We start from the raw sequence: 11,828 nt of genomic DNA on the forward strand, positions 1-11,828 counted from the left end.
TAACTCAGATACGGCACATAAGCACAGACAGGCGGAGCTGACAAACACATCCTAGAAGACGGCGGTTTTATAAAATCCAATAGACTCCACGTTTCCTGGCAACAATCCAAACCTGTGTTTTGGAGATATTCATGAATTCTGCCTTGCTGTTCTAAGTCCCCGTGGCTTGTCTGGACTTGTGATGACTTTGACTGAGTGGACATGGACCACTAAACCAAGAGCTCATAACTTTCTGTGTGAATATTGTCTTTAGCTTATCTCACACGCCACTCTGTCTCACTGGAAATAAGCTCTTCTTGTGAGGATTTCAGGGAGAGAAAAGCAACGTGTTACCATCTTTCATTCCCCTCAGTTGTCTATAGTGAGTTGTTTACTGATTTTGTTCAATATAAGAGTACAGATCATATTACTGCTGCAGACCGTAATTTATGCATATGTTTGTGAAAATCTAAACAAACAAATACACAAATAAATAAATAAAACCGACTGTGTGGTATTTGATGGAAAACGTAGTTTATTACAGAAAATGTGATCTCTTGAAGAGGAAGTGTGGGTGATTTTTAACAGTCCTTTATTAAAAATGTTAATGCAGAAACAGGCATACATGTTATATGCATATATAGATATATTTAATGGAAAACTGTAAAACATCTACTCACTTAAGTGAATAACACAGAGTCATCTATGAGTCCATGATGGAAAAAACAACATAACGGCCAGAAATTCAGTCACAAGTTACCGCCCCATACATAATAAATGAATAGGAACATTTTCGAGCACCATATTGTTCTATAAAAAAAAAAAAAACAAAAACAAATCGGGGACTATTTTGATTGATTTAGCCTCCCTCTGTTTATTTAAGATACATGTAAACCTTTTCCCCTGTTGGAAAGCTTATTAAAAAAAATTAAAAAACCAAAACAAAACACTGAAATTATTATTAAAGGTTAAATGAAGTACATATATTAAACATGATCAAAAAAAACCCCAAACACTTTCACTACCTGTTGCCCGTAAATGATAAAACGCCCATATGTGAAGACCACAGTTTTGCTCCAGAACCCTCTTATTCAAACAGTCATTGACAAAAATAATCTTTCGTCCTTCTAGTGACAGAAATTACAGGGGGGAAAAAATGTAAGGAGGCTGTTTAGAGGCTTCTGTTGAACATATTCTCAAACGAATCTCTTATGTCCTCCGTCTTTTCACACGGAAAGAAAAAAAAATCCTTTCTTTACGCAGGCCCTTCTGAAGATGTCTCTCTAACACTGTCTTTCCATTAATGAGGTACTTTATGATGTCAGAACAACAGCTTTGTGTCCATGTCCTCTGCACAACGGAAAAACAGACGATCAAATAAACCGTTACACATGCATATTTGTAACTGAATATCCTGCAATAATCTACGGTGCCGTTTTTTTTTTTCTTTTTTAAGTCTGTATTTATAGCTTGTGAGATGCGCATCCAAATTAATTCAGTCTGGTTGTGCCAGCACCTGACTGGGGTGAAATTCACACAACCCACTGGGTAACAGTTATTCTTACCTTCCTTGATGCCGAAGCAACGACACCACTCCTTGAAGGAGACCAGTTTGTCTTTGTCAGCGTCGCACTCCTGGAAGAAGCGCGAGGTGCAGTGCTCCATGGGAACCAGAGGCACGCGAAGAGGAGCCAGCTCAGAGTGGGAGAGTAACCTGAAACAATGAGGAGACAACACAGGGTCAGACCAGGGAAAGAAGAATGAGTTTCAGTGAGAACGTCTGGCATTTTTTTGCCAGTAACAGCGCATGTCTGGAGCTTGACAAATTGCATATGACAGACTCAAGCTTTTCTCCAAGGTTAAGTCACGTGCTTGGTCGGTAAGAACACGATTGGTCAATATGAGGGCTCCAAATGAAACTGGATAACAAAATGGCACCATATATTCAGAGTATTTTGTAGATGCCCTTGTTTGTTTACCAATAAAAAGCTGTTTGCTCTTTTAAAATACTCAGTCCCTTTGATTTGATCACGGGGCTTGTCAGTTTTCTATCTACTTTTAAAACTAGGCATCATACCTGTCAGAGGGATGCTGATCTATTTGCGCAAACTGCCAATGAACAGGGTAGATGTACATGTTGTAGTTCTTCTCAAAGTCCTGGACCAGCAGGTCAATGGGGTGTTCGCCCGCGTGAAGGCGTCTCTCGTTCTCGTAAATCTTTTGGACCTGTTAGGCAGAGGACATAAGTATGTGTTGGCATGACAGCTATCGGAACAAAAGCTACTGAGGCAAGAGCGACTGAACGCCATCTATGAAGTCTAGTATACTAATCACTGTTACAGTCATTAACTGAACTGATGTGTGTGGAGATCTGCATACAAGAAGGAACCATGCCACAAGGGAAGAACAGTAAAACTTGCGGGCACAGGGACCTAGTTCAAGCACCCTTGGACTGATATCTCCCTCAGGGACACCACTGCACTAGGGCCAAATGTTTGATTTACTGTTTGATGACATTGGTAGCATCAATCCTTGCTGTTACTTGTCTTGACAGACTCTCCGTTCGGGTCTGTTAACGACATTACCCTGGCCCGCTGTTTGGGAGTCAGGAATCCGGGGGCCATGGAGTCATGTTCATAAAGCTGCAGCAGCACGTTCTTCAGCCAGTCGCGCATACGCAATGGGAACTGCGCCAGTTCTGTATCCAGGCACGGGGCAATAACTGTCAAAGAGGCCAAGAGAAACATGACGTTAGCCAAAAGGAAGCTCTTCAAAACACCGTCAGCTCACACTCCAGTTCGTTGTCGGCGCGATGTTGCAACACGTCTATGACTTCACCTACATTTACAAGATCCAGTGTAGTCCAAATGAAGCTTGTGCCCCTTTTTGGTGCCCTCAAAGCCGCATTTTGTGGCAAAGAGCTGACAAGATGTGTCATAGGTTTTATTGTCCGTACCACAAACCTGTAACAATAACAAACGATATCAGCGAGAAATTTCATCGCTTTCGTATTGAAGAATTTCTGCCTCTCCTACATACTCGTCACAAAGCATTCATCATCCAATACTTACGTGTTCGAATTCCTTCACACTTGGAGGGCATTCTGAAGGGTCTTGACAAACACACCCGGGCTTTCCATCCTTGTCAACTTTGCATATTTTTCCTCTCTTGCAGCGATAGTTCTCGCAAGGATCTGGATGAGCATGGATAACACAACAAAAAAGGAATTTTTATATTAGAACATTTTTGGGAGGCTTAGGTTAACCTGCTTTTTATTGAACAAACCTCACAAAAGTGACACAACCCCCCCCTTCCCTCCCACCCCACCCCTTTTTTTTTTCGTTGCCTCCAGTGAAATAGAACTCAGTGGGCATGCAAACATTCCTTCCGAGTCCAGTGAATTACACCCAGCGTCAAATCAGAAGTGACTGCTTCCTTTCACTCCTTAAACCAGGTCTGACGATCAGGCCAGCGATTGTTTGGCTAGTTTCCCTTGAAATGCGCCAGCGTTGGCTGTGGGGGAGTTAGCGAAAGGCTTCACTCAGCAGATTCCTGATGAGCACACAGGGCTATGGAGGCACAAGAGCTTGAATCAACACTCACCGTCCGAAGCTTCCTGTCCGTTGGATCTGTGCGGAGGCCAGAGGCTGGGATACAGCTCCACTGTGGCTCTGATCTGTACTGGGTTCATTCCCACCAAAGGACCCTGGAGAGGAAAACAGATATTAGGCTAAAAAAAACAGTGTTCTGCTGGATGGAGATGATAAGTTCCACATGCACACATTTGGTTAGCATACACCAACATGTTTGTTTGGCCGTCTATTTGTTTGTTTGTTTTTAACGTAGTAGAGACACTTCAGCATTGTTTGCTTGTATTACGTATTATGCTAAAGAGATACAGGTGCGCTGATGCATTTTTTTCTTTTTTACCCATTTCCCAAGTTTTCTTTTCTTAGATTTTTGGATGGTGTTGTCTGTAGAATCCGGTTCTTTCTCCTGATCTTTTTTCGGGCCGTGCTCCTCTGGAACCTCCTCCACGCTTCCCTCGTCTCCCTGGACGTTCCTAACACGCTGGTTCTTCCTCTGTTTCCTGGTTTTACCCTTTCTTTGACCGCTGCTTTCATTCTTATCCTTGTCCTTTTCTTCCACCTCTGCATCAGAGACATGGGTTGCCTCAACCTCCACACTGTTATTGGTCTCCTGCTGGTTAGCTTCTCCATCATCCTTTGACTTGGTACTGTCGTTTTTCTCATTTTCATCCGCCTCAGATGGTTTAGATTCCTTTCCCTGGGATTCCTCTACAGGCATATCTGCTTGTTCCTGATGTTCTTCAGGATCCTCTTTGGTCTCTTGTGGGTCATAGTCTGCCATAGCGGTGGGGAGCACACCTTCATCCTTTTTCTCTTCCTTTTTCTTTCCATCCTTCTTAGTGGAGAGGTTAATGTTTTCAGTCTTGACCCCTGCTTCCTCCAACTTGGTCACCAGGGGCTCTGAGGCATCGCTGTCAGCAGCATAATCTAGATTGAATGGAATCTCCGATTCTGAGCTGCTGTCCAGGTAGTCTCCTTCCACTGCTTCTCCTCCAACCACCTCCTTGGTTTTCTCATCTCCTCCAGCCTCTACTAAATCACTCTCCTTCACCTCCACGGGTTCCTCTTCTCCTTGCTTTTTCACGTCCTCTTGCTCTTCATCTTCTCCAAGTTCTTGAGCCTCCTCAGAACCCTGCAGAAGCTGAGTTAGCGCCTCTTCACTCAGCAGAACGGGAGAGATCTTTTCACCTCCTTCCATCTCCTCCAATGCGGTCGCCTCCCCTCGGTCGGAGTCCTCGCCATCGTTCTCATAGTTCAAGATCTCACCCTCCTCCCCTTGACTACTGGCCTCGACAGGGAAGACAGTGGGAAGAACCAAACCTTTATCCTCATTTGGTTCCAAAGAGCCTGTCTCCTGAAAAAAAAAAAGAAAGAGAGAGAAAAGGAAACACAGAACAAGGATGGACCAGGAAACTTGGGCCACGACATCTTGCTTCAAAAGTTTTGATTTGTAATTTTAGTTGTTTTCAGTTTTTAAACTGTATGTTACCTTCTCTTGAGGAGACTGGCTTAGTTTGGAATGAGTTTGATGCTTTCCATGAGGTTTGCCTCTTACCTTCAGAAACAAAACATAAGTTCAACAGTTAATGCTTTAAAGTCTCAATAAATTAAACAAATGTTGAAGAGCTCAAATTCTTACTGAAATTTGTAGATAAGCGTCCAGTGCAGAAACTGTACTTACAGATACAATTACTGCTGATGCCAGGAGGCCCAGAAAAAATACACAGGCCCTCATACCTGTGGAGACAACCAAACCACAGACCATCATTTTGCCTGATGATGACAGATCTCAACATATTTTTACTTAGTTACATACAGTCATTAATGCTGGTAATTTTTTGCTGGCATAGTTTTCATTTTTTGGTTTGAATCGATATTTTAGTTTCTTTATTTATTGAGCAAGGATGGCACATATGAATCAACGTTTCAGGTTCCGACACCACCATATCAGAGTCAGCTTCTAGGCTGCTTTTCATCCCCTGATCACATTAAGATTTTTCAGCCAAACAACCCGTGTGATGAGAACGGCCTGACAATGGTCCCCAGGGAGTGGGGGGGGGGGGGCGCCCTTCAAGGAGTCACATGACCCTGAACTTTCTCACTTTGTTGCATGTCCATCTGTATGCTGTCCGTACTCTTGCCCGTGCCACCGAGGGGGCCACGAATCAGCCACTTCTGTTACCGTGGCAACGACCCCTGGGAGATGTGCCCCCTTCTGTCCCTGAGATTCACACTGAAAGTCTAGAGGGCCAAAGCAAACATCAGAAGCTACCAGACTGGAAAAAGAGTCGACTAAGTACACAATGTTTTTGTGTCTCCTGTGTGGAAACAATCCTGCCATTATTAGTCAAGTTCAGGAGAACAATGACGCTATGGCGGAGGTTCAGAAGTCTGCACAGGCATGCACAGCATTCGATATCAAAATAAAATGAATTACGGCCAGCGATCCAAAATTTGACGGATTTATTTTTTCTGTCTTACGCTTAGGTTTTTCTCCGTTTCCGCAGTTTAGAGACTCACGACTTCAAATATTTAATGTCGTTTGTCTTAATTAAGTTTGATTCAAAGAACTCCTAAAATGATGAAGTAAATGCGTCGCAAATCTGCCCCTTTTTATATATATATTACAGATAAATGAATGCTCAATTTCTAAATTAGTCAGTGAAAGAACTTGTAAGCAGTCTCAAAATCATACCCACGATCAGTTTTAGATATATTTATGTCTAGATATTCCACTGTATTAGATAATTCACTGTATTTCTCCTGCAGACAACCCTCAGATGAAGAACACAAATAAATGCAACAACTATCATAACTTAGCATCAGATATGCACTTATACTCCATTAGACACAACAGAGAATAAATATTAAACACATACAAAGCATCCATGAAAATATACCTGAACGCTGAGGCGTCGGGGGTTGTGCCAATGTGTGGTTCAGTTTCACTGAAAGCGGGGGGGAGGTCTTCGCGTTCAGGGCACCGGACAGTCACTGAGAGGGAGCCAGCTCCAGCAGCTCTCTGACCGAGTTTACATATGCCCTCCCACACGCCCGCCGCACACTCCAGGCTAAAGGAAAACAGACAGCCCCAGTCGGGACTGCGGGACAGGAGCGGACTTGCTGAAAACTTGGCAGCGAAATGAAGTCATACATTAAAACTGTGATATTGAGGTTGAGCAGTGAATGCTTCAATAGTCAACTGAAGCCTGTTTCCCTTGTTTACTGAGTAAATTTTCCATTTCTTCCTTTATTCAAGTGATGTCAGGAGTTTTTATTGATAAACCGTGGTTAACAATGTGTTACTGAAGTGACATAGGTCCTCTTTTTATTCATTCATCTTTGTCTTGATGTCAAAAAAAAGACAAAAAGGAGGAAAAACATGCAGAGGACACATTTTGCTTTACTTAAGACTTGTGTGGAGGTGAATTTCATCTGAGCATAGCTGCATGTTCGGTATTTTAAGTAAGCAGTTTCTTTTGTTTGTCTAAGAAAAAAACTCTTCAAATTATTGGCAGCAGACAATGAATTGAATTTTTGTCTATTTGCGCTCCTGGACCAACAATACTTGATTCGGCCACAAGATGGCAATAAATCGTCAAATTTGTGACGAGTTCTGTGATACGATACTAGCCTCTGATAATGGTTAAATGCTTTTCGAGGTCTTAACTCACTAATATTTCAATTGGACAGTTGGTTTAAGTACAGTTTTAAACTCTGTAAACAGTATTCGGTTGCCATTTGTCACAGGCGTGTTTAGCCTTCCTCTTACAGAGAAGCAATGCACTCTGGTTTTCGACCCAATTTGCTTTCGAAAGATTTCACTCAGAAAAAACCCTAATGAAGAAAATACCCTAATGAATATTTGATCAATCTATTCAAGCGCTCTAGATCACAGCCGAATCCAAATCTTGCCAAAATGTGACTCTGAACAGGAAAGATCAGTGCCTATAGAATTATCTTACCTCATACTGGAGGGGAAAACGTTGTTTTAACAGAATCTAATAATAGTGTTGAAATTTCATCACTAAATTGCATCACAAAGGACTTTTTTTTTTCAAAACTGTCTATCCGATTCTAAAAATTCACCACGACTCCTCTGCTTTCTTAGAATGGCCCAGCCGCAACGCCCACACAAGCCACAGCTTGACATACAGAAACTGTGGAAAATAAACTGCTCCTCCAGAATACAGCACCGCGCAAGTCTGTATTCTTACACTAGCGCATAACTAAAGCATTCAAATCCACTCCAGGCATTTAAACAACAACAACAACAAAAAACTCCGCTCGCGCTCCTTCTAGAACTCAGAGCAAGTGCTTCGCTCAGATCAACCGAGGCCATGGACAGAGTTTACAACCTTCAGAAAAGAAAATCGAAATGAGTTACGACAAAATGCTGCCTGTTGCGATATGAATTACGAAGTTATGTAATTTCTTTCTTTCTTTCTTTTTGTAAGGAATGCTGTCAAAAGCCCCCCCCCCCCTTTGCTTCTTTGTTTGTATCTTATTTTTAATTCAGTTACTCAATGACTCAATGTTCCGTTGTCTAAAGCAGCGTCTGGTTGACACGCCCACACATACATCTATCTGAAACAGGATTCATAGTATAATAGAAATGATTTCATGCAATTATCTCCAGTAAACAATGCCCTAATTAACAGTGTGCTTGATCTTTGCCTGGAAACCTGTTTTGTGTTTTTTGGCATATTTTCAGAATCATTTTGGGTAGACATCCTGATAGACAGAAGTACCCTGTAAAGGTTTTTATTTCGCCAAACATAGAGTGATGATTCTGTGGTCTAATTATGAGGTTTGTTAGCGCAGTCAAAATAATGAACATGTGACAAAACACAACTCTTCCAGGATGAGGGGGGTGAAAGTTATGATTCTGGTTAGGCTTACCAAATATGGTCAAGAAGGAAAAAAAAGAAAAAAAAGAAAAGAAAAGAAAGGCAGAATGAGCATAATTTGTAATGAGAGGGCAATAAAGATATTGTACATAGCCTTTGGGTTTTAAAACAATGTCTTCAAGTGTTTGTGTGTGTGTGGTGTGGTGTGGTGTGTGTGTGTGTGTTTTAAATCACTATGATTAAGCCATTTATGTGATAGATAGTGTAACGGTTTTGACTTATGCATTTGTGTCCTCCTTCAGGGTCACAGCAGAGCAGACGAGATGAACGCAAAACGTGTAGGAGGCATACAGAAAAACACCAATCCCACAGGAAGTTGGCATGCACTCATTATGAACTTCCTGTCCTGGTGTGGGATCAGCCAATGTTTTCACTCAGTGTTTAGCACCCACACACCCTATAGTTTAGCATCCTAAATTAGACCTCTTTCTTAGAGAGAAGCAAGGAGGAGGAATCCACTCAGTATATTTCCATATACTACAAGCACATCCAGTGTGTGTGTGTGTGTGCGCATGTGTGTGTGTGCATGTGTGTGTGCTGGAGCTGAGTTGGCGAGGAGGAAGTGATGTACTCACCTTGATGGAACCTGGTTGATAAAAACCCCTCTTTGGTCGCTCAGTTCACCACAGTTGACAGTTAAACGAGACTTCCACAGACACAGCCTTTAAATCCACAAAGGATATCTCAACACTGCTTTTCTCTGCAAAAGTTAGGATTCATTTAAACGCAGATAAAGGTAAGGACATGCACACACTTTTTTTTTTTTCTTTTTTTTTCATGTCAATTCAAAGTAATTTTCTCTGGGAACTTTCTGGGAACAGCTTAGCCAAACATGCTACTCTCTGCTATGTATGCTTTAGACCTAACATCTGGAATGTTCTTTATGATTTAAATAGGATCATTTCTTTGCAACTTTCCACCTCAAACCGTGACTTCCGTTTTTTGGAGTTCTACAGAATGAAGATTACCATACTCCTAATTTGTCTTTTGGGAGCTGTCATTGCTACACCAGTGAGTGTGAAATGTGCATTTCTGGACTTTGAAATAAAGAAATTGAAATAAATGCTGACAGGTTAATATAAACGTTTGCTTTAAATTATAATTTTATTCTTTTTTCTTTCTTTTCTTTTTTTATGTTTACGGCTAGGTCTTGGATAGAAGCATCATGAACTTCAACCAGAGTGAAGTGGAGTCAGACTCTGTAAGCAGTGCAACAAAACATTTCCATTGCAGCGGTTTAACAGTGTTTTAAGCTGAAAACAAATATATATAGATGCATATATATGTAGAGCATATCTGTAATTACTGCCATGAAATGTATACTGTGAGTGGAGTTACAGAGTTTGTTCTAAAAGTGCCTTATGCTCATAAATCCATATCAGCTAAAAAAAAAAAAAAAAAGAACCCATTCAATCTATTTGATTGAATGACTTTATGAACAAAGTTGACAACAACTGTAAGGGTAAGATATGTTCTCATTCGTCTTGGATCAATATTGACAATAAAACCATGGGAATTACATTTTTAAAAATGTATTTTACAGTCACAAAGTTCGTCAGTATCTGAATCCTCTGAACAAAGTGACACATCAGAACAGGAGGTAAATCCATTAAAATGAACCTTCAACTGAAATGGTTTAAATATTACGAAATTAACGGAGATTCTTCTGTCTAATTAATGTTTTAACGAACAGTGCATGACACAGACAAACACAGGCATGTTGTTGATGACTATCAGAAAACTTCTGATGACTCAAGCAGTTTAAATCCTCTTTTTTTTTTATCTTTTCCCAGAGCTCCCTGCAAAATACCTCGGAGGACAGCGTAAGCGCAAAACCACTTCATACATTCTCATCGTTTAAACAGTTTAAGTTTAGTTTAAACAGAACACTTTTTTTTCTGTAGATCAAGTTAAACACTGACATACAGTTTGACGCAAATAAACTTTATACATGATACACATCATTTTCTTAACAGACATCAGAGTCCTTGGAGAATGAGTCAGAGAACAAAGTGAGTCAATACCCTATATTCAAAATCCATATATTATCTAGCAGACTGAAGACATATTTTTGAAACATTTCATATTTTGCTCCTTTTTAGACTTCCGTGGAGAGCAACAGCAGTTCAGAGGAAGGACACCTGGTAAAGTTGTTGAGTTGTTCACTCAAGTAAAATATGTAAAAATGATTTTTTAGAAGACCCAGTATGCAGTCTGTTTGACCTTCTCTGTCCCTGCTAAATGTCAATGAAACTTTCTCTTTCCACACAGTCTGTTGCAAATGAGAATGGAGAAACAAAGGATAACAGTCAAAGTAGTGAGGAGAACATTCGTAAGGTGAGATTAGCACGTCTTCAGAAATGAAAATAATAATAATAATAATAATAATAATAATAATAATAATAAATACAATAAACCCTTCAGTATTTTAATATCCAAGTTTGGAATAATAATGCCCAATTTTACACTTACTGTCCTCATCTAGGGCTGGATTCGAGTGTACGCCATCAAACTAATCAGTGCCGAGGACAACAGCACTGCTGGGTCAACCAGTCAATCAGAGGACACGGAAGATCACATTCACTCAAACGTTACTGAAAAGTCTACAAGCGAAGCTAGCGTTAGCAGTGAAAGCAGCGATTCTAGTGAAAGCCAAGCTAGCAGCGATAGCAGCGATAGCAGCGATAGCACCGAGGCTAAAATCAGTACCGACACAAGCGGCAGCCGTAACGGCACTGACGCCAGCGACAGCTCTGACATGAGTCACGGCATTGACAGCACTGAAAGAGAGGAAACCGGTGGCAGCAGTCTGAGCATCAGCAGCAGTGAGAGCAGCGAAACTAAAAGCGCTGAGAACGATTCGAGTCATTCCAGTGACTGTCAACGCGGGGCTAACAGTCAGGACTGTGACAGTGAAGAATACTCCTTCCAAGACATCGGGGATGACGAAGGTGTCCACGAGCCTTCCAACGGATTCCTCATGCCAGATGAAACCGAGATGGAGCTCCAGTTACGGAGATGACACAGACTCTCTGTTGTGTCCTAAACATATTTCTTGCTGCAGTCTAGACAACTTGAAATCCGGAAGTCCGTCACTAATATTAAAAGGACTCTGGCGCTACTTAAAGCCAAAAAAGATTCTTATTTATTACACTCAAAAACATTGTGAGGTGATAAGAAACTGTAACTTATTTACCCAAACCCTACTGTCTATCCTCAATCTCACTGAGTTTTTATTTTAGGATTAACAGATGGCATACATTTACAGAATATTGAATGTTTTTAATTACTTTAACGAAATTCTCACTAGTTGTTCTGTAGACTTATTTGTTTGTGTGTTTGTATGTTT

The 11,828-nt window shown here is 41.0% G+C and overlaps 2 protein-coding genes across 2 annotated transcripts; one reads left to right on the forward strand and one right to left on the reverse strand.

Moving 5' to 3' along the window:
* Positions 1-1,300: 1,300 nt before the first annotated feature.
* On the reverse strand, positions 1,301-5,304 carry sparcl1 (SPARC-like 1). Its single transcript, XM_030788303.1, has 10 exons — positions 5,251-5,304; positions 5,059-5,124; positions 3,910-4,923; positions 3,583-3,685; positions 3,051-3,172; positions 2,822-2,942; positions 2,565-2,701; positions 2,057-2,205; positions 1,545-1,693; positions 1,301-1,329 (listed from the first exon to the last, which is right to left on the reverse strand). The coding sequence occupies exons 1-10, from the start codon at positions 5,302-5,304 to the stop codon at positions 1,301-1,303; spliced, it is 1,944 nt and encodes a 647-aa protein (XP_030644163.1).
* Positions 5,305-9,436: 4,132 nt separating this feature from the next.
* On the forward strand, positions 9,437-11,501 carry scpp1 (secretory calcium-binding phosphoprotein 1). The gene is made up of 7 exons (XM_030788304.1): positions 9,437-9,490; positions 9,627-9,680; positions 10,023-10,079; positions 10,273-10,302; positions 10,456-10,491; positions 10,582-10,623; positions 10,965-11,501. The coding sequence occupies exons 1-7, from the start codon at positions 9,437-9,439 to the stop codon at positions 11,499-11,501; spliced, it is 810 nt and encodes a 269-aa protein (XP_030644164.1).
* The last annotated feature ends 327 nt before the right edge of the window (positions 11,502-11,828 follow it).

Source organism: Chanos chanos, chromosome 11 (genome assembly GCF_902362185.1).
Source record: "Chanos chanos chromosome 11, fChaCha1.1, whole genome shotgun sequence".
NCBI lineage: Eukaryota > Metazoa > Chordata > Actinopteri > Gonorynchiformes > Chanidae > Chanos > Chanos chanos.